Consider the following 26,994-nt stretch of genomic DNA (forward strand, 5'->3'; position numbering starts at 1 on the left):
TTGGTGAACGAGAACACGGAGAAGAAAAGAGGACACTAAAGGAATGGTTGTCAAGTGCTCACAGTAGGGTAACCGAGTACAGAGCAGAAACACCAAGAACCGCAGCATATTCATAGACTTTATTGAGTGAAAAAATACAAATGCAACAATAATTAGCTGTCAATTAGCTACATTTAAAATGAACTAGCTGTCAGTCAGCAACAAAAATACTCCCGAAGTGGCCTTTTTCTATAAAAAGGAAATACAACCCATTTCTATCAGAAACAAAATAGAAACAATTATATACATTCATTGTCCACACCAACGTGCAAAGCTCATACATGTGCTGTTTAGAAATAGGACGAACGCACTGATCCAGCAATAAGTGTATGCTCTCAGGAAGGGATACATTTCAGTTATATTGATGAAGGCACTCGCCCAGAAATAATATGCAGTCTTTCCCTGCTTTCCCTGCCCCAATCACTGGCTACAGCTTCTCCCTCCTCTCTCGATCAACCCTGGAGAAATCCTCATTAAACTTCAGAACGTTTGGTTTGCAGGTAGGTGGACTTCTTCGCTGCTTTCCACACCGCATCTCTGTAGACCTGCTGCGTAAACTGCATGAGGATGCTCCTGGGCTTGGAGTTGTTAGGACGCTTGGAGCCGAGACGGTGAACGATGTCAATCACTTCAGGGAGTTTGGTCCTCTCCTCCAGGAGAATAGCTTGGCAGATCCGTGTGGTCTCCTGACGTACATATTGCATCTCCACCTCGGGGACACCCTGCAGTTTCAAGTTCCAACGCATTGAATAGCTCTCTATTTCGGTGACCCGTCTCTCACATGCGTCAGTGAGCCCTTCTTTCTGGATGCGCGTTTCAAGGTGAGTAACCTTTTTTAAAATTTCTTATGACTATGTGTGACCTTCCTGGTCCCGTCCCTCAAGTCAGTAAATCAACAGAGGAAGGATCAATGGATGGATAGTTTATTTATTTCCAAAGCTGCAATGATGGGATACACAGTATGAATGAATGATCAGTAGTCGACGGGATATAAATAGCACTGCCACAGCAATTCTCTATACATCTGCTGTATAATATAGTAACATAAAAACTATTGAAACGTCTATCAGTCATTGTGATCGTATAGTGGATTTAACCACCAATTCTTAAGTTACTATAATAAAATAAATACACAATTTCTATGTGTAATCTCATATGTACAACATCAGAATAAACTATTATCCATTTTAGTATTCAAAATATATAAAATGAACCTGAAAAACGCCACACTCTTGTGGCGAAGAAATATAATACACCTAGAATGTTCCACAAATTTTCCTAAACTAACAAAATCCGTCTAATACACTGACTGGTGTTTATGAGTTTATAAAACATATACTTTATACATGTGTCATGAATTACTTGCAATGATGGGACACACAGTATGAAATAATGATCATTAGTCGATGGGATATAAATAATACTCCTAAACAAGACGCATTTTCGAGTTAGCAAACAACTTGAAAAAATTACATTTTGCTAGCATAAAACCCACATGGAAAACCGAGAATTCTCTATAAATCTGCTGTGGATGACCCAGAATCCCATTCCTTTATCGCTGTGTATTAGACAATGTAAATACACTAATCTACCAGGAGATGGCATAATACCCAATTAATGCAGGAATTTAACTATTTAATTAAACCGTTACATATGCACATTCGAAGTCAATAGTCTTTTTCAGCGCTACAATTTGGACCGCGTTGCTAGCAATCCTTTTTTTAAAGCATCATCAGATCTACTATTGATTAATTGCAAACGCGTGGTGACAATGTCCGCTGAGTTGAAGTTACTGTCAGACTTTCCTTTTTTAGAGGCAGGAGGTTTGCTTTGAGTGATAGTAGAGGGGGGGTCCATAACAGAAAGATGGGAAATATCCACTGGGTCAACAGCATAATCGTGGAAGCTAGAGATTAGCCTGAGTTTCAGGAGCCTTTCTGTCCATTTGACGTGATGCTATGTCGTTTTGCTATCTTTACGTTTTTATCAGGGCTGAACTCGACGAAATAATATAAAATGTAGTCGTGAATAATATTGAAAAATCAAACGACAGATAACTATAGCTAAATTGTAGGAGATGCACAATTTAATTCCAAGTTTTAATACGGAGAAATGCGTGTGCGCACAGCGCCATTTTGGCGAGACCCTCATATGGCAATCTTTTTCATAGCCACAAAACATCCAAAAACCAAACAAAGTAAGTGTTGTCCAGCTTGTGGCAGTGTTAGTATATACCATTGATTTAAGGTGTAAAACCGCACAGAAGAAAGCATTGTGCTGACAATATCGTTGTTTGTTTTATAAATCAATGTTATAGATGACTCACTAACAGACCAGAAATAGACTATATATTTTTTAACAAGATGAATTGTGTTTTTATTTTTACTGCAGACCTGAAGACTACGTTTGCTCCCCAAGCCAATCTATGCTTTCGGTCAGTGAGCTAAAAGAGTAAGCCTAGAAGACTCGGTAAAAATAATAATAATTGTAATCAAAGGACAACAGGTGTGAACCAAACAATTGCGGATCTCGAACCCACACTATTCCCTCTGCTGCTGACACCATCGTAGCGAACAGTGCAACACCCCTGGTGGATGTCAAACCTCGGTCTCTATTGCTAAACACTGTTCCAATAGAGTTAACTTAGTTTGGGGTGATTGTATCGAGCCTAAGCAAGGGTCATCATTAAACTATTACTGTACAAATTCATTTACTGCTATTTGGACCCCAGCAAGAGTGGCTTCTGCCTTCGCAATTTGGGATTCTAATAAAATACAAAACACTACTATAACACTTCTGTATTGTAAAATACTATAATGTATTTTACAATACACGTGAATCCTTAATGAACAGCTCTGAAAGAAGTAGACAAGTGACCAAATCAGGTTCCATCTTTGCTTTATGTTTTCAGATCAGCGTATATGAAAGAGACGACCGGGGGTTTGAAGCTGTCAAATAAGTTCGCGCGAGATTTCCGAATGTGTGTTTTTAATCTTTTGGGGGTGTTTTTCTTCCTCCTTGTTTGTGAAGCTGCCCTAAATTTGTTGCGGCTGCAGTCCTATTTCTAGGAAGACCGCGGTAATAGGTAGCCGTTTTAGCGGTGACCTTTAATTCAGAGTATTTACTTATGAATTGATTCAAGAAACTTGGTAGCTAGCTAAAGACTAGGGCCACCTTCTTCGTTAGCTAGCTACGTTAGCAATAGCGGCCAGTACCGGCAGTAGCTAGTACACACAGGTGAGTGGCCTCTCCCAGGCATTAGCTAGTAGCTAGCTAGCAACATCTGGGTGTATCCTACAGAAAGAAGTCCGTTTTCAGTGGAGTAACCTTTTTATTTCCTGTACGAATTGTATGTATTCATAATAAACCGACCACATCTAAATATTGCAGCGATTTCCCTTATCGGATTGTATCCATCTAAACTAGCTAGGTACGTTAGCAAGCTAACTAAATGGCGTCAGATAGTGACACAGAGGAATTCTACGATGCTGCTGAAGACGTCAATTTTACTCCATCTCCTAAAGTGTAAGTAACCTTTTTACCTACATCAATTGCTCAAATAAAGGTATATACTGTGCTATTGGTGTTGACAAACGTTATCAGCTGTGATGACGATGCTGGTCACTGACATGAATTCAACCAGATGTTCGCAAGTAAGAATTATTCTGCTCATACATTCAGTGTCTCTTCTCTAATAAAGGAACGAAAACATTACCTATAATTATTTGCACCAACGACAACAACTATGCCACCAGTCTGTGGATGATTTTGCCTTGTCTTATTTTACTCCATCTTTTTAAAGAGGCAAAAGGTTGTGGGGTCATCAATTGCCAAAGTCTCCCAACAGGAACTTTGTTTTTGCCATGACCATATAAGAGGGGTCAAGTGTAAGGGAGAGAGGGAGAGAAGTGTGATTGACATGTCTCTTTGAGACTCACACTTTCCTTTTATATAATTATAGTAGAGTGATTGGAGATAAAATAGCTACAGTGGTTTTGGCTTCAACTGTTGCTTGTTGAAAAGTTGTATTTTTCCTAATTTGCTCAAACTTAAACTAACAGGAGAACACTGGTGTAACAGGTGCTGTAATTTCCTGTAGCTTGCATGATTTACATATCTTACATGTTAAGAATAAATTGTTTATATGGTTGTCCTGTGTTTTTTGCTTTGTAGTGTTAAAACAAGCATGATTTCTTTCAAATCTCTCGTCTGAATTGTAGCCTAGGCCCTAGGTAAAGGTAATTCTGACAAACCATATCAGGACTAGTCTTGTGACTAACACTTCCACTTGTCTTTTTATTACTTAGGACACCTGCAAAGTTTGTCCTTCCCACACCTCAGGTATTTATTGTTCTTACTAGCATTTCACAGTAAAAAAAACAATAATAACCTAAGAACCATCTCTTTAAAGACTAGAGAGTGAAGTTTCATTTCATTTAGGAGATGTCAAAAACTGTAACTGAGTGTTGGTTTTTAGTTTAATCATTACTTAAAGGGCATAGCTGGGTAACTACTTTCAAACGAGCTAGACGGGAGCCTTTAAGAGTTCTATTGAGGCTAAACCCAAAACACAGCCTTACCCGGGGTTGTTTGCAATAAGCAGTTTGCTACTGCATGTCCTGCAGTAGGTGCCAGTTTAGTGTTTCACATACTCTATTCAGGACATTGTCAGCCCTTTTACTAGTATAATATTACAAATCGTAAGCACATCCCAAATTGTTAGTGTGTAGATGCCCTGTATGAGGTGCTAGTTTATAAAAGTAGTGTTTCTCCTTGTCAGTCTCCATGGACATTTAGTTTTGTGTTCCTGCAGGGGGTGGTAGAGAGCCCACCAGAGGACGTGGCTGTTGGGCTGGCCGCACCTGAGGCACGCCAAGATGACTCCATTCAGGTACTCCCCCTCCTTATCTTAAAATGTAGGCTAATGCTCATTAATCCCTACTTAGCTAGGTGGTTATGACATTATGGAAAAAAATAAGTTGGATTTTATTCCTGTGAATATTTAATAGTTACTGAGACCCTGACTATGTAGTGTTCATGTCGGTAAATGTGTTTTGATGGTTGCTGGTTTTTGGGCTCTATGTAAATGCTGTCATGGCGTCACCAGATTCTACATTGTCACTCCAGCAAATGTTTGGATGTGTGGCACGCCACTAAGTTGTCATCAACACAGACATACAGACCCTCCAACGTGTGTCTGTACTCCTTCTTTACGTCCCTCTCTCACCTTAAGTGTTGGGAGATCCCACAACACTTTTATCAGAGAGAATACACTCATACGACCACACAATCCTCATTAGAGAAACATCCTGTTATGAGTATATTACCTTTTTGATGATTGTTTTCATCTATGATGTCTTGTCCCTTCTAGATCATCGACAGCATCATTGAGGAGAGCCAGAAGGGAAGTTCAGTGGAGGAGGCTCAGCTGAAGGAGGAGAGGAATGTTGATACAAGGGCAGAGTCAGAGGGGAAGGACGACAATGTGGCCCCTGTAGAACGAGGGCATCCTGCTATTGAAACTCAGCCTGTGGTTGAGAGATCAGAGCAGCCACAGGAACAGCAGGAAGTGTGTTCCATGGCTCTCCCAGACATCCCCAGCCTGTTGTCAGGGTCACAGGAGCACGTCCAGCCCCCAGACATCACCAGCACCCTGGGGCAACTAGACCTCCCGCCGGACCTCCCTGACCTACCCCGGGTGTCTGCAGAGGACAGGGATAGGGAGCAGAGACCAGCAGACATCCTAGACCAGGATCCCCTCACAGACAAGCCGGCTGGCTCCTCTGACCCGGGGCCTACAAAGCCCCCACGGCAGTTCACTGTAGAGCCTGACATTGTGGCCAGCACCAAGAAACCTCCGCCTTCACGCCCACCCCCTCCCAGCGGAGCTGCTCCTCCACGGCCACCACCCCCATCCCGGCCTGCTTTACCCCTCAGCAAGAAGTCCCAGGAGTGTATAAGGCCAGCAGGACTGGAAGGTAAATAACACTTTGCTTGTATACCCACACACTCAGTAGCACAAGGTCAAGATAAAATGCTGATATGCATGTCAATTAAATGTTGCTGCAGGGATGGAATACTGAGCTGAACACATTGACCTCTCATAACTGTTCTCAGCTGTTCACTACTACCCACTCTTACTCATGATAATTTAGTTGTGTAACCATGGAGACAAGGTGACACAGTTGACCTTTAACCCTGTGTCTTTGCTGTGTGATTGGCCGGTGTATGCAGGGGAGCTGGAGGAGCCGTGTGGCCTGGTGTCTCCCAGCAGCACAGTGAGGAGCATCACCAAGGATCTGCAGCACTCTTTGGACCTGGCTAGCGCCACCAGTGGGGACAAGGTTGTCACAGCACAGGTCAGTGGGTATTTGTTTCCTATGCTTTTCATTGGCGCAGAGCACAGGTCCACTTATTGCTGCCCAGGAAGCCAATGTATATATTCTTCTGCACTTGGGGAAAACTTTGTCTTGACAAAGACCTAGTTTGGGGTTAAAATGTTATCCTCTTCTGAATAAACACTTCGGCAGCAGCATACCTGTGTGTGGATTTACTTTCTGTTCTTTGTTCTCCTTTTTCAACAGACCTTTGACCCTTGCATTTCGGAATACCCCTTTGTCTTAGAATTAAAACCAGTGTAGTAAGTGCGTGTGTGTATATTGGTGTGTTCCCACAGGAGAATGAGGATGAGCAGGCATCCAGTCCCATTGGCGACCCTCTAGGTCCTCAGCGTCCACGATCCAACTCTGGCAGAGAGCTGACTGATGAGGCATGTTTCCTTGTCTCGCTCTTTCATTCATCCAACCTTAACCTGTACAAAGGGGCTCGTCTACTCTCTACACATATATCTTTTTGAGTGTTCGTTTCTAATTCATTGATTGGCTGGGCTCTCTGTAATAGGAGATCCTGGCGAGTGTGATGATCAAGAATCTGGACACAGGTGAGGAGATCCCTCTCATCCAGGCGGAGGAGAAGCTTCCCACAGGGATCAACCCACTCACATTACACATCATGAGGAGGACTAAGGAGTACATCACGTAAGAACTGCTCTCCTATCACTCAAGTCAGGACTGTAATATATCATGGGGCCACACCAATCCTTGGGCTATGGTTGAAAAAACGTACAGCTCCCCTGTGCTAACAGATTGTTTTGGTAACTATATCGGGTAGCAGTCCCATACATAAAAAAGATAATACGAATCTTGAGGAAGATGTCTTTCTGTTTTTTCCTGTCAGGAATGACGCAGCACAGTCAGATGATGATGACAAGGCCCAGGCTCCATTGACCGACTCTGACGGAGGGAAGCTGAAACAGAAAACGTAAGAAATGGCATAGTGCCCTGCCTCATGTTGTGGTTAGTGTTTCCTCTCTGCTCTGACAGTCTGTGACGGTTTCACGGTGTTTCATGTGTCCTCTGTCTTCACGACCACAGCACTCAACTGAAGAAGTTCCTGGGCAAGTCTGTGAAGAGGGCCAAGCATCTGGCTGAAGAGTATGGTGAGAAGGCCGTCAACAAGGTGAAGAGTGTCCGTGATGAAGGTATGCCAACCCCCACAGCCCCCATCAACTGATTATTATTATTATTTTTTTTTTTTGTCTTCCGATGAACATTCTACTGCTGCGGTTTAGTCACTCTGCTGGGTGACGTCTCACTGTGTGGTTGTGTCTCAGTGTTTCACAACGACCAGGATGACCCGTCTTCCAGTGATGATGAGGGGATGCCCTACACCCGGCCTGTCAAGTTCAAGGCAGCCCACAGCTTCAAGGGCCCCTTTGACTTTGATCAGGTCAAGGTGGTCCAGGACCTGAGTGGAGAGCACATGGTAAGATTGTGTGTTAATGTGTCAGTGCTTTCTTTCCATTGAACAACAGACCTCTTCCATGACTGAACCATACAGCACGTAACCATGAATGCAGATGTAAGCGTGAATATATATTCATGCATATTTGCCTAACCCTTGTTCTGTTGTCCGGTCCTCAGGGTGCAGTGTGGACCATGAAGTTCTCACACTGTGGGAGGTTGTTGGCAACAGCAGGCCAGGACAACGTGGTGCGAATCTGGGTTCTGAAAAATGCCTTTGACTACTTCAACAACATGAGGATAAAGTACAACACTGAAGGTTGGTAGATCATGAGACCTTAAGAAGGGCTGAGCTCTGTTGTCTCTGAACAAAATAGTTTGTCTGCCACACCTTTAGTAAATGTAAAGCTTGTTTGGTGGGTTTCTCATGGTTCTTATGTTCTCTCTCAACCAGGTCGTGTGTCGCCCTCTCCCTCTCAGGAAAGCCTGTGTTCCTCCAAATCAGACACGGACGGTGGGGTGAGTAAGGTTAGGACCCATCAGTGACATGGTTAGAGTTGAGGGTCAGCTGTAAAACATGAAGAAAGTAACGTTATGTTCAGGGTTGCTTTGGGTGACTATACCAGTTTTACTGTGGAGACCTCAGCCTCAGACAGACAAGAGGTCCTCTTTTTTTTGTTCCCAGATGAGCAGTGTTCCTGAAGACCCCGATTCAGAGGACAAGAATCTCCCCTTCCGCCAAGTCCCCTTTTGCAAGTACAAGGGTCATACGGCTGACCTGCTGGACTTGTCCTGGTCAAAGGTGAGACTACACAGTCCTTTCCCCCCCCCCTTTTCAATTTCTCCCAAATGCCTGTACACTGTCCTAGTATTCACTGTATTATTTGATTCCAGAACTACTTCTTACTTTCCTCGTCAATGGATAAGACGGTCCGACTGTGGCACATATCCAGGAGAGAGTGTCTATGCTGCTTTCAGCATATTGACTTCGTCACAGCCATCGCTTTCCATCCCAGAGTAAGTGAGCCTTTATGAGCGTGTGTGCCTTTGTCAGTGCGTGTTTAGGTTGAAGTAGGGACTTTTAAAAAGAAATAAAATATTTAAGTGCAGAGTGAGTTGGCTATGATTGTTCTCAAAATCAAATTTTATTGGTCACATACCCATGGTTATCAGATGTTATTGTGAGTGTAGTGAAATGCTTGTGCTTCTAGATCCTACAGTGCAGCAGTATCTAACAGGTAATGTCTAACAATTCCACAACAAAACCTAATATCTAACAAATTCCACAACATAACCTAATACACACAACTAGTAAAGGAATGGGATAAGAATATATAAATATAAAATATATGGATGAGCAGTGACCGTGCGGCTAAGATGCAACAAATAGTGGATACAGTATATACATATGAGATGAGTAATGCGAGCTATGTAAACATTCTTAAAGTGACTAGTGTTCCATTTATTAAAGTGGCCAATGATATCAAGTCTGTAGGTAGGCTGCCGTCTCTCTGTGCTAGTGGTGGCTGTACCTCTTAAGGATCGGACCCTTTTTTTCAATTTTCGCCTAAAATGACATACCTAAATCTAACTGCCTGTAGCTCAGGACCTGAAGCAAGGAAATGTAATAATATTCTTGATACCATTTGAAAGGAAACACTTTGAAGTTTGTGGAAATGTTAAATTAATATAGGAGAATATAACACATTAGATCTGGTAAAAGATAATACAAAGAAAAAAAACAATTTTTTTTGTACCGTCTTTGAAATGCAAGAGAGAGGCCAATATGACTTAGGAATCTTGGCGCAATTTAGATCTTGTCCACTAGATGGCAGCAGTGCATGTGCAAAGTTTGATTGATTCAAGGAACCTTTGCATTTCTCTTCAAAATGTTGTATCAAGACTGCTCAAATGTGCCTAATTGGTTTATTAATACATTTTCAAGTTCATAACTGCACTCTCCTCAAACAATAGCATGGCATTATTTTGCTATAATAGCTACTGTAAATTGGACAGTGCAGTTAGATTAACAAGAATGGAAGCTTTCTGCCAATATAAGATATGTCTATGTTCTGGGAAATGTTCTTGTTACTTACAACCTCATGCTAATCGCAACCTACCTTAGCTCAACCGTCCCGCAATCTGGTGGCTTTGAGATTGAAAAACAGCTTCTGTCTCTCGGTCCCAGCTTTGATGCACCTGTACTGACCTCACCTTCTGGATGATAGCAGTGTGAACAGGCAGTGGCTCAGGTGGTTGTTGTCCTTGATGATCTTTATGGCCTTCCTGTGACATCGGGTGGTGTAGGTGTCCTGGAGGGCAGGTAGTTTGCCCCCGGTGAAGCGTTATGCAGACCGCACCACCCTCTGGAGAGCCCTGCGGTTGTGGGCCGTGCAGTTGCCGTACCAGGCGGTGATACACCCCAACAGGATGCTCTCAATTGTGCATCTGTAAAAGTTAGTGAGGGTTTTCGGTGATAAGCCACATTTTTTTCAACCTCCTGAGGTTGAAAAAAATGATTTGCCAAAAGAGGGGAAAGGCCTTGTATGCATCGCGGAAGTTAGAGTAGCAGTGGTCAGATGTGTTACTTGCTCGTGTACTGCAATTGATATGCTGATTTAGAATTTAGCTCGCCTTGTTTTCAGATTAGCTTTGTTAAAATCCGCAGCTTTAATAAATGCAGCCTCAGGACATATGGTTTCCAGTTTGCATAAAGTCCAGTGAAGTTCCTTGAGGGCCGTCTTGGTAACCGCTTGCGTGGGGATATACACGGCTGTGACGATGTTCTGACTCAGTTAACCAGACTGATCATCTGTTATTTCTCCTAGGATGACAGGTACTTCCTGAGTGGCTCTCTGGATGGGAAGCTGCGTCTGTGGAACATCCCAGACAAGAAGGTGGCTCTGTGGAACGAGGTGGACGGACAAACACGCCTCATCACTGCTGCCAACTTCTGCCAGAATGGGAAGTACGCCGTCATCGGCACCTACGATGGCCGCTGCATCTTCTATGACACTGAGGTACAGGGAGACATACTGTTCCTCAAGTTTTGAAGGGCTAGTGAAAAATCATTATTTCAGCCGATGTTTGATTCTTCTTTTGAATATTACAACGGCAGGACATAATTCTGAAAATGAGGAACATTGGAGAGGGTTCACCGTTTTTCGAATGTCTGTTCTTATTTCAGCGCCTTAAGTACCACACCCAGATCCACGTACGGTCGACCAGAGGCAGGAATCGAGTAGGACGGAAAATCACAGGCATCGAGCCTCTGCCTGGAGAGAACAAGGTATAGCCATGCTCCTGGTGCTCTTCCCACAGACATGCCTATCTGTTAGCTGAGTCTTTTGTATTGTGTTGGTAGATTCTAGTGACCTCCAATGACTCCAGGATCCGCCTGTATGACCTGCGGGACCTGTCTTTGTCCATGAAGTACAAGGGTTACGTCAACAGCAGTAGTCAGATCAAAGCCAGCTTCAGGTGAGAACGGCTCCTTCTCAGTCTGGCATGTTCTTATGTAGTCGGTAAACAAACTGTCACTCTATTTTCCAGCCATGATTACTCATTCATTGTGAGTGGCTCAGAGGATAAGTACGTGTACATCTGGAGCACCTACCATGACCTGAGCAAGTTCACCTCAGTACGACGAGACCGCAATGACTTCTGGGAGGGAATTAAAGGTACCTAGATACTGTAGTGGTGCTCAGCTTTTTACTGTCGGTGATATGGAACACTGTCAGTGTTTTTGTAGTGTCCTTCCACTAAGTCCAGTCTCTTATTTTTCAGCCCACAATGCAGTAGTGACATCAGCTATTTTTGCGCCCCATCCTAACCTGATTGTCCCCCAGGAGGCGGGGGCAGAGAAAGCGGGGGCTGGGGCAGATGCAGAGTGTAAGAGCTTGGACTCTACTGACTCTGAGACCATTCCCTCAGGTACAGTATACTGATTTATATACCTGTTTAGCTATGCTGAGACTTCAGAGCGACTTTTCATTAAAGCTGGGATCCTTAATGGTCAAACTAGCACATCTGTTTTGGGATATTACTACAAAGGTACTGCAAACAACAAACACTCTGTCATTGCATGTGCTATAGAACAGCAGAATATGTACTGCAAATGTTTTTCCCACACCGCCCAACTCTCCTCACCTCTGTTTTGTCCACAAAACGATAACAAAAGTGCTGGGGTAGCCATGGTGCTGTTTCCATCTTTAAGAGTGATCAATGAATGGTGTGATGAGGTGAGTCGATAGGAAAACTTTGTAGTTTTCAATGCTTAACAGGGTATTTCTCGTCCGCAGGGGCTCTGAAGACTGATCATACAGAGGTTCTGCTCTCTGCTGACTTCACTGGCGCCATTAAGGTTTTCATCAATGTAAAAAAGTACTGAGCACTTCACCCTTCCTGATTTAGCTGTCAGTGTACAGTCCTTCAATGGAGGCAGAGCAACCTGCTGCCCTGCCAACGCTTCTAAAACCGGCCAATTGCCTACGGGTGAGTGCTCCTCCGGAGAACAGGGACCCTACAGTAGAGGATGTGAACTGTAAATGGAGGAAGCAGCTCACGGATGTCCTGTCACTTTTTTTGTTTAACACAAAGAACCAGTGTGCAACGGTCAGACTGTAAAGCAGGACCGGTAACTGAGGGATGGATGATTAAAATACACTAATGTAAGCTATTTGTCAGAGTGTAAGGGGTACGCTGTCTTACTCCTAACTTTACTGCGTTTCTAGTACCCCGGTGCTCCTCCTTGCCAGGAATGACTTGTCTTAAATTTGTTAACTAAGCACTAACTCCAATCATTACGGTTGCAAATCTTCATTCGTCTGTCAGTGTGTAATGAATAATAAAATGGAACCACTTTTTTTTTTTACATTGTTTATGATTCACTTAATAAAGTAAATGGTATTCTCGTTTTAAAGTGAGCTCATTGTTTTTTTCCATTGAGATGAGAACCTTTAAACAGTTTTGAAAGTTTGCCTCAATATGAAAGGTAGAATGACTGGACAGGAGTCATGTGGTGATTCAATAATGGTAACCTACACTAATTCATTCCCCACCTTGGACAATGGACACAATGCCAATAGTGATTTATTGTGACATCTCAGGGACTAGTCGCAATAATCTGAATGGGGTTTAAAAACAAACGGCACAACAACTGTACAAATAATGTTCAAACGTCATCTTACAAAAAATTTGCCAAATCTTGACTGCAGCAATCAGGATATCGGTACAGAGGGAAACAAACAGCTGACAGTTCAGAGGCATTGTGAGGAAACGAGCGTGGTGGGGCCGTGTCATGGTAATCACTGGCAGAGCAGGACAGTCCATGGGAGTTGCCTTGCTGTGTCAAGGGGAGAGGCATGGAGTCCAGGCCTCTGGATCAGTGCTTGCTCTTCTTGGACTTTTTGTGGGAGCGGTGTGGTGACCGGGAGCTAGACCTTCTCCACGTCTTCCTGGCTGGCGAGGGCGACCGGGACCGCTTGGACTTCTTGGGAGACTTTGACTTTGTTCTGTTGGACAGGTAGGTGATAAATCAATCAGCCCAAATATATGAGAGAGAATACTGAACACATTAAAATAGAACACAGACAAGTGATTTCACACAGGCCTTACTTTGAGGGAGAATGTCCTCTGTATTTCTGTGTCCGTTCCTCTGTGTCTCTACTACGTCCCCTGTCCCTGCTCCTATCCCGGTCTTGACTCCTTTTGCTCTTCTCCTTCTCCCGTCCTTTACTGCTCTCCTCTGTCTTGTCTCTCCTCTCCTCTTTCTTTGATCTGTCTTTTGACTTCGGCGTGGATCGCTCTTTCTTCTCCTGGTCATCCTTATCAAACTCCTGAGGATCAATTGCATCCAGGTGAGTTATTGGGTCAAATGTGCAACTGCAGCTTTATGGTCCCTTCGGCCATTTCCTTTACTGCAGGACCTGTATGACATAAAAGCACACCCACCTTCTGTAGCAGCTTGTTCCTGTAGTGCTCCACCTGTTTCTGCATGTTCATTCCGGACTTCCTGGGCCTCTTCCCAGTCTCCAGCTCATCCTGGAACTGCATCACCTTCACCTGCAGCAAAGACAATAGATACTATACGTACACTAAGAACAGTGGGTCTAATTGTTGCATAAAAGCGCTATAGAAGACCTATGTATTGTCGGATGGCCGCTATAGACAGACTGAATTACTACTGCAGTGGGTTGTGTGTGGTACTGTGTTGGTGCCAGTAGACTGTGTGCTTGCCTCCAGCTCTCTCAGCCGGCTCCTCTTGCTCTCAGACATCTCAAAACTACTGAGGGAGCTCTTGAAGTCAGCACTGTCGTACTTAGATGGGCTGTCATCATCGCTGCTGTCACCCTCTGATTCGCCATCTCCTTCCTTAGTGTTAGTACTGCAGGGGGAGAGAAGATGAGGAAGAGCCATTCTTCTACTGCAAGACAGGCTAAAATGATGGTAACTCAGGAAAAAGTTGCCTTCCCAAAAATGTCAACGGCTTTCACCAGGTTCTTACCTTACATTCATGTTGTCCCCAGAATATCGCTCTCCCACACTGTCCCATTTGGATTCAGTGTTAGCTGAAAGAGGAAGAGGCAGAGTGAGGGATAGGAGTAGAGATGTGATTGTGGGGTTTACAGTGCTGAACATGTACAGTACCTTGTGGGAGAGCTTCAGCATCGTCCACCCTCTCCCATTTAGACAGAGCCACTTTGGAGTGGGCCAGATCATCCACTGGAAAACACAAAACATACATCAAGTCCACAGCTTAAATCTTATGGTTTTTCACAGATAAAAAAATAAATAAAAAAATCGCCCAAATTGACTTACAAGGCATTCCGTCGATGTCATCCATGGGAGCGCCCAGGGGAACTCCGTCGATGTCGTCAACAGGCACCCCATCCAGGGAGGCAGGGTCCCAGGCCAGGGGCGAGCCGTCAAGGTCGTCCAGCGGAGCTCCATCTAACGGTGCCCCGTCCAATGGGGCTCCATCCAGGTCTGGAGACGCCACCTGAGATACCCACATAAACCAATGACTCGAAATTCAGCTCTGCTTCTAGCTGCATTCTAACACACACTATCAGAGAATGTAGCAGTCGTCAGTCAAATAGGCATTGATCAAAACTATTTTCCAGGTCTTGTCCAGGAAGGGTCCTGTCCTGAGATCCAGCTCACCTCTACCCTCTCGATCACTTCATCTCCTGCCTTGACAAGACCCCGAAAGATATTCTGCAGCTGGATCAGGTAGGGCTCTGGGTAGACGGCCCAGTCTTCCCAGACCCTGAAACAGCCCATTATCTTTTGCTGAGAAAAGACAAATATAGGTGAGTGTTAATGTATTTGCTCTGGTAAAAGGCAACAACAAAACACAAGCTTGAAAAAGGGTAATAAAGCATTGTCATTTTAAAACTACACTTATTACCTTGAATTGTTCCGCTTGTAGTCTTGCTTGTATGTTTCGATACGCATCACTAATGTCACCAAATATCTGGGGCAATTTTGCTTCAAAACTGAAGGAACAAAGAAACAGTGAAAACCCTCAGACACCGTATGTATGACCACCGAGCGTGTGTATTCTATAATTACAGACTTATCTAAAAAAATACTTCTTACTATTTGCGATAATAAGATGCATTGGCAACTTTGGCACAGGAGTTGTACAAGATGTCGGATACCAGGTACAGTCTGGCAATCTGTGGAAATAAAGATGGACATGGCAATTGTGAGTAGCATGTCACGTGAATGTGGTTGATCATGCACATGTGAGACTCATAGGATGGACCCGTGTACAGTAAGTGGGCGAGGGACCTTTTTCTGCAGTGGTGTCTGAAGGAGAGACAGGGACTCCGCGATGCACCCCACCACCTCCTCCGCTGCCTCGGCTCTCTCCAGACAGAACAGCATGGCATCACCAACATCCTCCCTACGAGGGGTGAGCCCTCTCAGCAATGTCTCCAGTCTCTCTCTGTGCCTGGAATAAACACACAGGTTTTGTTGCCCAGAGAACATTGAATTTCACCAGTCAGTTTTCCCATAACATTCCTGAGAGAACTTTTCATCTTCAGTCTGCCCCAGAACCTCCCTCTCTGCCCCTGTATGTACAGCTACACTCACTCTGTCTTCAGCTGGCCCTTTTTCAGCTCCTCCTCCTGAGAGGGAGACTGTTCCTCCTCTCCCGCCTCCTCGTCTCCATGGAGGTAGGGGTTCAGGAGGGGCGGCCTCCAGATGGAGCCCCCACGGAACATCCGGAAGTCTGCCGTCCTCCACTCACTGGGGGGCTCGCCCTGGGGATAGAGGGACACGGATGAGGCACAGCAGTGAGATGGACTCCTGGCCATAGAGGTGTAGCCAGGTCAGATTAAGGGCATGACCTACCTGGAGAATGGAGTAGAGTTTCCAGCGGTAGTACACCTGCTCTTGGCTTTTGTTGTCAAACAGGAACCTGAAATCATCAATAGTTTAAAAGGTTTGTTTCAAAATATATATGATCATTGATATGACAAGAGGCAATGGGAACGCTCAGCAATGGCGCCTTGCCTGAAGTCAGGGTTGTTCTTCTCTTTGCTCATAATGATGGCTTCAAACATGGGTCCCTCACGCACCACAAACTCTATCATCCTGTGGATGAGGCCCAACAGATTCCTGTGGAGTAAAAGGAGAGGGGATGAGAGACCAGGCGGTGTGACTTGTCCCCCCCCTCATTCAGACCAGTGGCCATGTCAAAGCTCTCACTGCACACTGGCACTAAGCCCCTTAACCTCCCCGTCTCTCTTCTATAACACTGTCCCTCTGCCATCATTTGTCACAGCAATGTTGAGGAAATGTTGTGTGTTGGTCTGCACACAAACACACACGAGTGAGTGGGGGAGACTGTCTGTCCCTAGTGAGCAGCTACATCAGAAGGCGATCGTGACGTGTTTCCTTGTCATGTGTCTAGAATGTTTCTTCTCCCCCCAAATATTGAGTGTATAAATGAAAAAGTGGGACAATGTGATAGTGACAACATTACTTACTACCATTAGCTACTGCTGATTTGAATCTAAAACACATCTGCCTTCTAGCTGTATCTGTCTGCAGTGTCTCAGCCAACCCAGATAGGAAGAACCAAGGTTGCCACTGAAGTTAGTACCAGTATGTTTCACTGGATATAGGCCTAACTCACTGACTCCAACACTCACTTAAGTCTAACAATCTATTTTCCCGACAGAGGATTACAATGGTGTCATTTACAAAATTAATGAGGATGACATTAATTAATAAACGGAGGGCTTTGCTTACTAGGCCAAAGGTTCACTTTAACCATGTTCAACTGAGAACCATGGCCCCTCGACTAGTCATATACAGGGCCCCCAGTCCTAAGCAGCAGGGGTCACCAATTCCCTGAATATAGGCCATGTTGTCAACAAGATGGCTTAATGCAGACCAATGTTAGAACAGGACAAACTATGAGACACATATAGGGAGAAAAGCACAAAAACAGTGTTACGGTCTCAGCTGTCCTCTCCCATTAGTCATGTACATACAGACATAGCACTTAGGACTGGGGCTTCCTGTCGGTCACATACGTACACAGGAACAGTACACCAGGGCAGGGCCTCTGTCCTCTAACACTGTGTTCTGTCTGTGAGAACGGCTGGTCAGTCGTAGTAGCAGTAGTAGTAAGAATGGATAGAGAGTGTGTACCTTTCTGTTGGGATAACCACTTTGACTACGGCTTCGGACAGAGTCTGTTCGTGAAGTCAAATCAAATAGTGAAGATATAAAAAAAAAGTGAGTATATATATACACAGATGAAACACTGCAGGATACATACAGCATAGAAAACGACGATAGCAGTAACAGCTATACATTATTTGAATGAGGGAAAAAGATCCCACATTCAAGAGACGGCTACACTAAGTCAATTATCTATACTATAGGATATCCCCACCCTCTTAATTTTACAGTAACATTTTGAATGCATATGCTTCTGTAACAATACCTCATAACTCCATCTGGGCCAAACCCCCTGTCTTAGGACATATCCTGAAACACTACTAGACTAAGGAATAGATTCATAACATGTCTATACATGCACCACAGGACAAACCAACTGGAATTTAAACTGAGAAATGGAACTCAGAACTGCTACTTCAAGAACATGACAGTCACATGGTCTTGTGTGTGCATCTAAATGCAATTCTAAGCAATGTCCAGTTGATTGATCCTATGATGAATATCACCCTGCATAGGATATCCGCTACAAACACACCTAAAATTGGCAAATTAACTGTAGTGTAAAACAAATAAATATAACCTTGAAAAAGAACCATGCACATTCCCAAGTGTTTTTAAAAAAAAAGAACCAACCTACCTTGTCAAACTCCTCCTTAGACCTGCCCCATGGCTTGGTAAAGTCATTACGGAAGCGGTCTCGGGGCTGAGCATTGAAGGGCAGGCCAGAGGGGGGTGGGGGAGTGGAGATTTTCAGTACCCCTATGGGTGTATAGAGAGGCTGGGGAGGGATGCGAACAGCTTTCCCCCATCCCAGCTTCATTTCAAAACCCAAAACTGTTTTACCTGCAGCAAAAGGAGTAATGATCCTACAATGAGCCACGGTCAATGGAACACTTGACAGTGCATTTATCATCTGGCAGCGTTTACTGAATAGTATGTTTAATATTCTCTTATCACCGACTCACCGTCTAGAGCAGCCAAGGCCCTCTCTGCATCTTTCCTGGTCATAAAGGCCACGAAGCCTCTGTTTGTGACCCTGGTACGTTCCTCGTCACTACGGGGCCACATGATCTTCACGCTTGCCAGGGGACCATACTTGCCAAACTCTTTGCAAAGCATTTCTTCATTCATCTGTCACATTATATAAAGTATCATAACACAGTCTCACAAAAATGCAGTCAGGATTTAAGTCATTTGAACTTATCCCAAACAAAAGAAGAGCAAGCTAGACTATATCTCCTTTGTCAAAACGTCCTAAGCAGATTAGAGATCTTTTACCTTTGGGTTAATGCAGCCAATGTACAGGTTCGTTGTGTTCGGTGTTGCTGGGTCATCATCAAATACTGGAGGAAAACGTGCATATTCAGCTAAACATGTAAAAGCTACTAAGGGTTCATCTTTGATTTGGACAAAGGCCATTATTTTTCCACTGCAAGGGACAGATCTGGCTCTTACTTGATCGTCGTGTTAGTGGTATGTCCAATTCTCCATATCCTCCTCCAGGCTCATTCTTTTTTTTTTTGTGCCTTTCTTCACGTTCCTCCTGTATTCTATAAGAACAGTCATTTTATGCAAAAATGTAAACTACAAATTGGTCAAATAAAGAGTGAAACATGATTTACTACGGCGTGTCAAAAACATACTGCTTTAGCTCCTCTTTGAAAAGTTCAAGGTTGCTCTTCTTCTTCTCTTCTGTCTTCTTTTTAACAATCTGTGGACCAGACAAACATAAGGAGGCAAAATAATGTATGGTATTATCTTGGTTACAGTAAGAGATTCACATGGTGACTCACCGGCCTTCTGACTTCCGAAGAGTGTGCTGGTGAGACATTCTGGGACACTGAAGTAAACTTCGTGTTCGGTCGGTAAAGCTTGCTCTTTTTGACCTCTGCTGCTTCCTCTTCTGCAAAATAATTTAATAGAAAGAGTAACCATGCAGCACTAAAATAAGTGTTTGCAACATAGACCCCACCAGAGCTGTATTAGCCAGCATGTTTCTGCTCACCTTTAGTTGCATTCACGATCCCCCCACGAACAAACGTTTTCACCCCACTTTTGTCGTTACTGTCAAAAGATGCTAAAAACTCTTCAAAAACGTCAGCTGCTTTTTCTTGTTCCTGGAAATGTGATATTGTTTTAAAATGGTAAGAATAGACCTACACTTTGTTGCAGATATCGATAAAGGGTCAAATATCTTACCTTTTTCTTCAGATCTTCTTGTTCTCTCTTGGTCAATGTTCTCTTAACACCTACAGGTTTCCCTTTCTTGACATTTTTGTCTGCCATGCTGATACTGAAAATAAACGGAAATACCGTATCAGTGTCAGTGAAGGAAATGTACATACACCCGACGCACAAACGTATTGTATTTTTGTTGCGAGTTACAGTTCTTCTGGAACTGTGGGTGGCCATTTGCAAAAACTCGCTATATGCAACTTCACGCACACTTATTACATCTGCAGGTGTATAGTACATAGTTAGCAAAGTGCTGTAGCTAGCCAGGTGCGTAAACTAGCTGTTTAGCTAGCAGTAGCGAGCTAGATGTGGCCATCCGCCTAACATTGTAAAGCTGGCTAGCTACACGTCATCATATTTGTTGACTGTAACTTACCTGCACATTTTTGTCGCCAGATACGAACCCTTGCTAATTAATATCTAGACAGCTATAATTTGCTTCCGTACTCTAGTTAGCTAGCTAACTCTGCTGATACGAGCCCTGACAACCCCCCCTCCCTCTCTCTCTCTCTCTCTCTCTCTCTCATACAATCACTGTGGTAGCTAACGTTAGGCCAAATCTCGCATGCATGTCGTGTGATCTGGCGTAAAGCTTTGCTACGGCGATCATTTTTTACTTACTGCAATAAAAAAATGAAATAAAAGCTTGTTTGGAATGATCTACATCGCAGTAAGTATGGATCATTGACACTAAAAGTTACACATTTCTTACCGTAGAAATGTACAATGCGTTTGTTATTGCTCCACCATTTTGAATAGACAAAAATGGACATAGCGGAAAAGCGATGTCACTTCTCGCTCTGACCAATAAAACGGTCGTCACTAATTAACACAGCCACAAAGTCATAAACTCCACCCATTTCCACAATATTGACCTTCTTAATCTTATGCCTAACCTGAAATTAACACCAAAAAGCACATGTATGTTTTCATAAATGTTTACTCTATAGCCTGTGCTACTTTGTGGCTGTGCTAGTTGACCCCACACCTGAGTTGTCGGCTCTTTCTATAATAAAATCATAACATCATAACAAACATGCAATGTTATTTAGCTATAAAATCTATTATATTTAATTAAATCTATTGTAAACCCCAAAACATTTGGGACGTGTGATCTTTACTCAATACACATGTAAGGGCAAGTAGGCCACATGTATAGAAAATGTGTTGATTACCAAATAAATGAAACATGAATATTACGTTTTTAAAGAAGTTGCTATATTTCGAAGTGAATTTACAACTCATGTGACCAACTGAACGATAGTGAGTAATCAAGAAAATCGAAATACACAAGTTGCTCATGATTTCATACAACTGCATAGTCTCATTAAAATTAATGTTTGACATTTTATCAGTACATTTCCAGAGGCACTGCTGTAAACATAATGTAAAATGGCCTCCATATACAGTGCCTTCGGTAAGTATTCAAACCCCTTTACTTTTTCCTAATTTTGTTACATAACAGCCTTATTCTAAAATGGATTAAATAAAAACAATTCCTCAGCAATCTACACACAATACCCCATAAGGACAAAGCGAAAACAGGTTTTTAGAAATATTTGAAAACATATTTAAAAAATAAGAAATACCATATTTACATAAGTATTCAGACCCTTTGCTATGAGACTCGAAATTTAGATGAGGTGCATCCTGTTTCCATTGATCATCCTTGAGATGTTTCTGCAAGTTAATTGGAGTTCACCTGTGGTAAATTCAATTGATTGGACATGATTTGGAAAGGCACAAACCTGTCTATATAAGTTCCCACAGTTGACAGTGTATGTCAGAGCAAAAACCAAGCCATGAGGTTGAAGGAATTGTCGGTAGAGCTCAGAGACAGGATTGTGCCGAGTCACAGGGTACCAGCATTGAAGATCCACAAGAACACAGTGGCCTCCATCATTCTTAAATGGAATAAGTTTGGAACAACCAAGACTCCTCCTAGAGCTGGCTTCCCGGACAAACTGAGCAATCAGGGGAGAAACTACTTGGTCAGTGAGGTGACCAAGACCCGATGGTCACTCTGACAGAGCTCCAGAGTTCCTCTGTGGAGATGGGAGAACCTTCCAGAAGGACAACCATCTCTGCAGCACTCCACCAATTAGGCCTTTATGTAGAGTGGCCAGATGGAAGCCACTCCTCAGTAAAAGGCACACGACAGCCCGCTTGGAGTTTGCCAAAAGGCACCTAAAGACTCTCAGACCATGAGAAACAAGATTCTCTGGTCTGGTGAAACCAATATTGAACTCTTTGACCTGATTGCCAAGTGTCACATCTGGAGGAAACCTGGCACCATCCCTACGGTGAAGCATGGTGGTAGCAGTATCATGCTGTGGAGATGATTTTCAGCAGCAGGGACTGGGAGACTAGTCAGGATCGAGGCAAAGATCAACGGAGCAAAGTACAGAGAGATCCTTGATGAAAACCTGCTACAGAGTGCTCAGGACCTCAGACTGGGGTGAGGTTGACCTTCCAACAGGACAATGACCCTTGGCACACAGCCAGGACAATGCAGGTGTGGCTTCGGGACAAGTCTCTGAATGTCCTTGAGTGGCCCAGCCAGAGCCCGGACTTGAATCCGATCGAACATATCTGGAGAGACCTGAAAATAGCTATGCAACAACACACCCCATCCAACCTGACAGAGTTTGAGAGGATCTTCAGAGAAGAATGGTGATAAACTCCCCAAATACAGGTGTGCCAAGCTTGTAGTGTCATACTAAAGAAGACTGGAGGCTGTAATCGCTGCCAAAGGTGCTTCAACAAAGTACTGCGTAAAAGTTCGGAATACTTATGTAAATGTGATATTTCCATTTTTTTTTTTTATATATAAATTAGCAACAATTCTAAAAAACAGTTTTTGCTTTGTCATTATGGGATATTGTGTGTAGATCAATGAGGATTGTTTTGTTTGTTATCAATTTTAGAATAAGGCTGTATAACCTAACAAAATGTGGGAAAAGTCAAGGGGTCTGAATACTTTCCGAAGGCACTGTACATGCCAACCCCATTACCAAGAGCTAAAAATACTTTGGGTAACAGGCTGAGATCACTGTCCTAACTTCACATGATGGTTCCCAAAATAAATGTGTTTCTAGCGTCTATATGAAGAGTATATAAATCTGTGTAGCCTGTCACTTCAGCTCTTTATCACTTGTCATTTAATTCATTGAATGTCTAGACTTTTTCCCCGAGGTCCAAACATTTTGTAAACAAGAAGTAACTAAATGCGTGCCATACATACTAAAATAAACATCAATATAAAGTGTCTTCAAAATGTGAGCATATTGGGTTAACAGGGAGATTAATGAGACGTTTTTTTATATAGGCTACAGACAGCACAGGTCCTCAACAATGATCATTGTAGGATGACAGTCCGGCCTTCTCGGCCTCTGCCTCTTCCCCTGCCACTGCCCCTCTGTGGACCCTGTCCTAGGCCTGCCCAGATCCTCATACCAGTGAAGCGGTCATTGAGGGTCACTCCCGTCTGAAAACCAGGAAACAGTCAAGGTGACATATTCATTATTTATAAGGAGAAGGTAGCTGGTGGAACGACAGAATTAGAATCTGAATTTCATAGGCTCTCTATGCTAAAGACATTGAAATGTTCTAAATACTGGTAATGGCATATCACCTGATTTATAGTGGCCTTGAAGTTAAATCTGAGAGGGATGCCTTTGGGCTGGGGGGACACCCCTGATGGACTGGATCGGTCCAGCACTGTGGCCTGCTTAGCCTTGGCCCTGAGAGAGATCAGGTAAAGACACAGGACAGATAAGGATTAGCTTTTGTAGCCTATCTGAATGCACATAATTAGTAATAAAACGTTTTTTTTGTACAGAACCCACAAAGGCCTTTCTGTAAAACATGGCTGCAGTGTGTACTAATGTATGTGCAACTCACGCGGGCTCTGAGTTGGCTTTGGAGTTGGGCAGTGACACCGTCAAGGTAGAAACACCGGAGGGCGCCTTTTTCCAGCTATTGCAGGTAATGTTATGAGAACATATAATAATGAGCAATACTACCAATATAATTTGGTTTATTTGTCACAAGCAACCACAGTGATGTTATCTCACCTTCTAACCTTTTGGTACTTATCCATTTTTCCATTTTCTGCAGGAAACTAGAAGGAGGGGAAAATGATAAATGTACATGTAAGGGTTTCTTTTACTATTATTCTGTGTATTCATTCAGATGAATTTGTAGGCATTAGACACCGTACTATGATCATCTATTGCAAACCATAAAAAAACAGTATTCATTGAACAGTACCCAGTAATATGCCTTGTTTTACTCATGCTGAACATGACCTCTGTTTGCATGGCTCTTACTGTAAGTGCAGAGATACTGTACATTCATTCCTCTGAATAGCATGGCCTACTAAAGGTTGTGTATAAGTGTTATAAATGTGAAAATAACAAAATACCCCTCTGTTTAGGATGAATGGCTTCACACCGCCCTGTCTCTGTTTGGGCTGGAATGGTGGCTTCTTCTGCCCTCTGAATTGGGGAGGAGGCCTAATACAGTGACACAAGAATCATGCCCATAAAGAGACTGTACAAAACAAATGAAAAAGACAAACAATATCCCTAGCGAAATCCCTAAAAGTGCATGGAATTGTGAACAAATGGAATCAATGTGTTTCACAAATAAACCTATCTATCAAAATCACATGTCATAACTCAGTAAATTGCTAATATAATTTCCCATATTGGAAGAAAAGGAGTCCAGGCCGTCAGACATTTACATAAGACTAGAGTAGGTTCCCAAAGTTCAAGTCCATCTGACCCCTGAAGCTACTCATTTGAATGTTTCTTAACTGCACACCTGATGTACAAATCCTGTGTTTACACAAACATAACATAATGACATACATACACATCATGTATATACTATACACACATAAAACCCATGCATACAGATCATGTATATACTATACACACATAAAACCCATGCATACACATCATGTATATACTATACACACACAAAACCCATGCATACAGATCATGTATATACTATACACACATAAAACCCATGCATACACATCATGTATATACTATACACACATAAAACCCATGCATACAGATCATGTATATACTATACACACATAAAACCCATGCATACAGATCATGTATATACTATACACACATAAAACCCATGCACACATGAAACCCATGTGCTCAGAGAGAAGGAAAGCCATGTCAGAGTCTAAGAGAATCTTACGCATTATAAAAGTGCTGTGATAATGCATTAAGCAAGCATGCTGTACCTTCTCAAAGCCCCCGGGGGACCTCTGTATGGTTGATAAAACGCACCCTTGAACAACGGTTTACGTTTTCCGAACTGTGCTCCTTCCTGAGGGTAAAAAAACAACAACCTTTTGTCACATCTCACCAGTAACTTGGACTCAACGGTGTGTGCACTTACTACATTGCATCATATTCACATATTGGAAAAGTGCAAATGTCAGTCATTTTCTGTGCACATACCTTTGTGTTCAAAGGAGGTCTTTTTAAAGGGCTCACACCTTTGAGGTGATGTACTCCAAAAGGAGTCTTTCTGAGATATGGCTTTACTCTGTAATAGCCAGGAATGGGGGGTCCCATGTAACGCGATTTGTAGGGTCCTAAAAAGGAGTTATAGTATAATCAGCTCCTTTCTCCAAGAGTGTGATGATATGGTAATGTTGAATGTCTTGATATGGAGGGATATGTAAGCGATGAGCGACCAATACAGTAGGCGTACCTTGCTGGAATTGATAAGGGCCACGTCTGAAAGGAAATGTCTGCTGTTGTCCTGCCCTGTCCAGTTTCTTGAGGACAGTGTTTTTGCTTGTGGTGCGTCGGTCCCGAGCCTTGTTGGCAGCCTTATTGGCCTTGTTCTCTTTTTTGTTCAGTTTGATGATGTCATCTGGGAACAGGAAAGTAAAGGCTGTGTTTCAGATGAGAGTAGTCATTGACAATTGAAGCATGCACTCCAAGCTGGAATCGCTCACTTTAACTTGTCACTTGAGAAGCCGAATCCATGACATGTTAGGGGAGCTAATGGGGTCCAAAATTACAGGTGGCATTATGTCTGCAATGTTCAACTCAACATGACAATAATGGATGAGCTCCCCCTAAAATCTCAACTGGATGGTGTTTTAATAGCAGGCCTACATCTCCATTAAAGCACTACAGTTTAAAGTGGCATATTGCATAAAGACTAAAGGAGAATAAGAAATCAGATTGTTGACGTGCGGGCTATGTAACGTGTGGTGCAGGTCCATGTCACACCAAGATGCCTACTTGTGTCGAATGCATTTTGTTTTATTGTTCAATAAGATTGAATAATATAGCAATTATCGTTGCACTATGGAACACATGAAGGCATGAACTTCACTATGCTTTGTTTACTGGAACAACATTTGATTGGTTAACACGCACACTGCAAAGAATCATGAGAAAATGTCCAACCTAGTGACAAGTCAATCTTCTCCGATGTGCGGGGCTCTTGCGCCTCTTGCGGATCTGACTCCTCCATAGCAGTGGGTTCAGGTTTGGCAGTGGCTGCATCTGCAGAGGTTGCAATGTCCATTATTCCTGTGTCGCACGCAGGGGGCAAACCTTTGACGCCCTGTATGGACTTCTCACTTATTATGGTCTCAAATGTGCCCTATATCTTCCTCCACGAGTAAAGTAATGATAATGGTCAAAAAAGATTACACACTATATTTTACTCAAACTTCTCTCATACATTGGGGCCCTCTTGCTCCTAGGCAGCTGGTAAAGTTTGTCTGCTGCGCTGATAATGTCCAGAGAAGAGGCAACCCAACCCTGTAATGAATTCAACCAACTGCATGACGGAGCCTAAAATGAATTCAACCAATTGCATGACGGAGCCTAAAATAGCTCATGTTCTAACAGTAGTGTTAGGCCTCTAGGCAAGCAAAACACTTGGTAGACCTTTTACAAAGTAGGCCTAGACACCGTGTGCAACAGAAGTCTTTCTGGGGGTTAAATATGTTTCATTAGACATCACCCGGTGTGATTATTAATGATAGTAATAATAGTCTCACTATCAGCAACATTATCTTACAGTACATTTATGTCGGCCTGTCAGCAATGCATTTTTGGAGACGGAGGGTTAATCAAACCACACAATTTAGTTTTGGTGGGAAATACATAGTTGTGATTAGTTCCAGGTGCAAAATGTTCAAATGCCTAATCATACA

The 26,994-nt window shown here is 43.1% G+C and overlaps 3 protein-coding genes across 4 annotated transcripts; 1 reads left to right on the forward strand and 2 right to left on the reverse strand.

Annotated features, from left to right (window-relative positions):
* The first annotated feature begins 2,990 nt into the window (after positions 1–2,990).
* On the forward strand, positions 2,991–12,762 carry LOC139418554 (WD repeat-containing protein 44-like). Of its 2 annotated transcripts, none has more exons than XM_071168115.1 (20): positions 2,991–3,564; positions 4,347–4,380; positions 4,853–4,930; positions 5,411–6,017; positions 6,274–6,398; positions 6,716–6,808; positions 6,940–7,076; positions 7,276–7,359; positions 7,473–7,579; positions 7,712–7,863; positions 8,022–8,160; positions 8,296–8,360; positions 8,527–8,643; positions 8,736–8,858; positions 10,670–10,861; positions 11,029–11,130; positions 11,206–11,321; positions 11,394–11,521; positions 11,628–11,774; positions 12,143–12,762. In XM_071168115.1, exons 1-20 carry the CDS (start codon positions 3,491–3,493, stop codon positions 12,229–12,231), a joined length of 2,709 nt encoding a protein of 902 aa, XP_071024216.1. In that variant the 5' UTR covers positions 2,991–3,490; the 3' UTR covers positions 12,232–12,762. The 2 variants fall into 2 exon arrangements, with proteins under 2 accessions (XP_071024216.1, XP_071024215.1); XM_071168114.1 differs by having other exon boundaries at positions 2,998–3,564; positions 8,296–8,369.
* Positions 12,763–12,914: 152 nt separating this feature from the next.
* LOC139418555 (U2 snRNP-associated SURP motif-containing protein-like) lies at positions 12,915–20,577 on the reverse strand. The gene is made up of 24 exons (XM_071168116.1): positions 20,494–20,577; positions 19,746–19,839; positions 19,552–19,663; positions 19,340–19,449; positions 19,190–19,257; positions 19,002–19,096; positions 18,825–18,889; positions 18,512–18,677; positions 18,184–18,389; positions 17,514–17,557; positions 16,368–16,472; positions 16,206–16,272; positions 15,945–16,114; positions 15,639–15,801; positions 15,444–15,523; positions 15,253–15,340; positions 15,006–15,134; positions 14,661–14,841; positions 14,490–14,564; positions 14,347–14,410; positions 14,079–14,226; positions 13,794–13,904; positions 13,458–13,678; positions 12,915–13,354 (listed from the first exon to the last, which is right to left on the reverse strand). Exons 2-24 carry the CDS (start codon positions 19,830–19,832, stop codon positions 13,225–13,227), a joined length of 2,685 nt encoding a protein of 894 aa, XP_071024217.1. The 5' UTR covers positions 19,833–19,839; positions 20,494–20,577; the 3' UTR covers positions 12,915–13,224.
* Positions 20,578–20,977: 400 nt separating this feature from the next.
* LOC139418557 (UAP56-interacting factor-like) lies at positions 20,978–26,603 on the reverse strand. The gene is made up of 9 exons (XM_071168117.1): positions 26,237–26,603; positions 25,527–25,691; positions 25,271–25,407; positions 25,051–25,136; positions 24,208–24,298; positions 23,858–23,904; positions 23,685–23,759; positions 23,416–23,524; positions 20,978–23,268 (listed from the first exon to the last, which is right to left on the reverse strand). Exons 1-9 carry the CDS (start codon positions 26,355–26,357, stop codon positions 23,140–23,142), a joined length of 960 nt encoding a protein of 319 aa, XP_071024218.1. The 5' UTR covers positions 26,358–26,603; the 3' UTR covers positions 20,978–23,139.
* Between the last annotated feature and the right edge of the window lie 391 nt (positions 26,604–26,994).

The sequence above is a fragment of the Oncorhynchus clarkii genome, chromosome 10, assembly GCF_045791955.1.
Source record: "Oncorhynchus clarkii lewisi isolate Uvic-CL-2024 chromosome 10, UVic_Ocla_1.0, whole genome shotgun sequence".
Taxonomy (NCBI): domain Eukaryota; kingdom Metazoa; phylum Chordata; class Actinopteri; order Salmoniformes; family Salmonidae; genus Oncorhynchus; species Oncorhynchus clarkii.

Bases quoted from the DNA above. Each gene is read 5' to 3' on its own strand.
- LOC139418555 (XM_071168116.1), bottom strand. From the start codon at position 19,832: ATGGCAGACAAAAATGTCAAGAAAGGGAAACCTGTAGGTGTTAAGAGA. The intron at 16,273-16,367 runs GCAAGGCGCCAT...TGATGATTTCAG, and splicing joins AAGAACAACCCTGACTTCAG to GTTCCTGTTTGACAACAAAA. The intron at 14,227-14,346 runs GTAAGAACCTGG...CTCCCCCTGCAG, and splicing joins GGGGACAACATGAATGTAAG to TACTAACACTAAGGAAGGAG.
- LOC139418557 (XM_071168117.1), bottom strand. From the start codon at position 26,357: ATGGACATTGCAACCTCTGCAGATGCAGCCACTGCCAAACCTGAACCC. The intron at 23,760-23,857 runs GTGAGATAACAT...TACCTGCAATAG, and splicing joins AAGTACCAAAAGGTTAGAAG to CTGGAAAAAGGCGCCCTCCG. The intron at 23,525-23,684 runs GTGAGTTGCACA...GATCTCTCTCAG, and splicing joins AAAGCCAACTCAGAGCCCGC to GGCCAAGGCTAAGCAGGCCA.
- LOC139418554 (XM_071168114.1), top strand. From the start codon at position 3,491: ATGGCGTCAGATAGTGACACAGAGGAATTCTACGATGCTGCTGAAGAC. The intron at 6,018-6,273 runs GTAAATAACACT...CGGTGTATGCAG, and splicing joins AAGGCCAGCAGGACTGGAAG to GGGAGCTGGAGGAGCCGTGT. The intron at 8,859-10,669 runs GTAAGTGAGCCT...TATTTCTCCTAG, and splicing joins CCATCGCTTTCCATCCCAGA to GATGACAGGTACTTCCTGAG.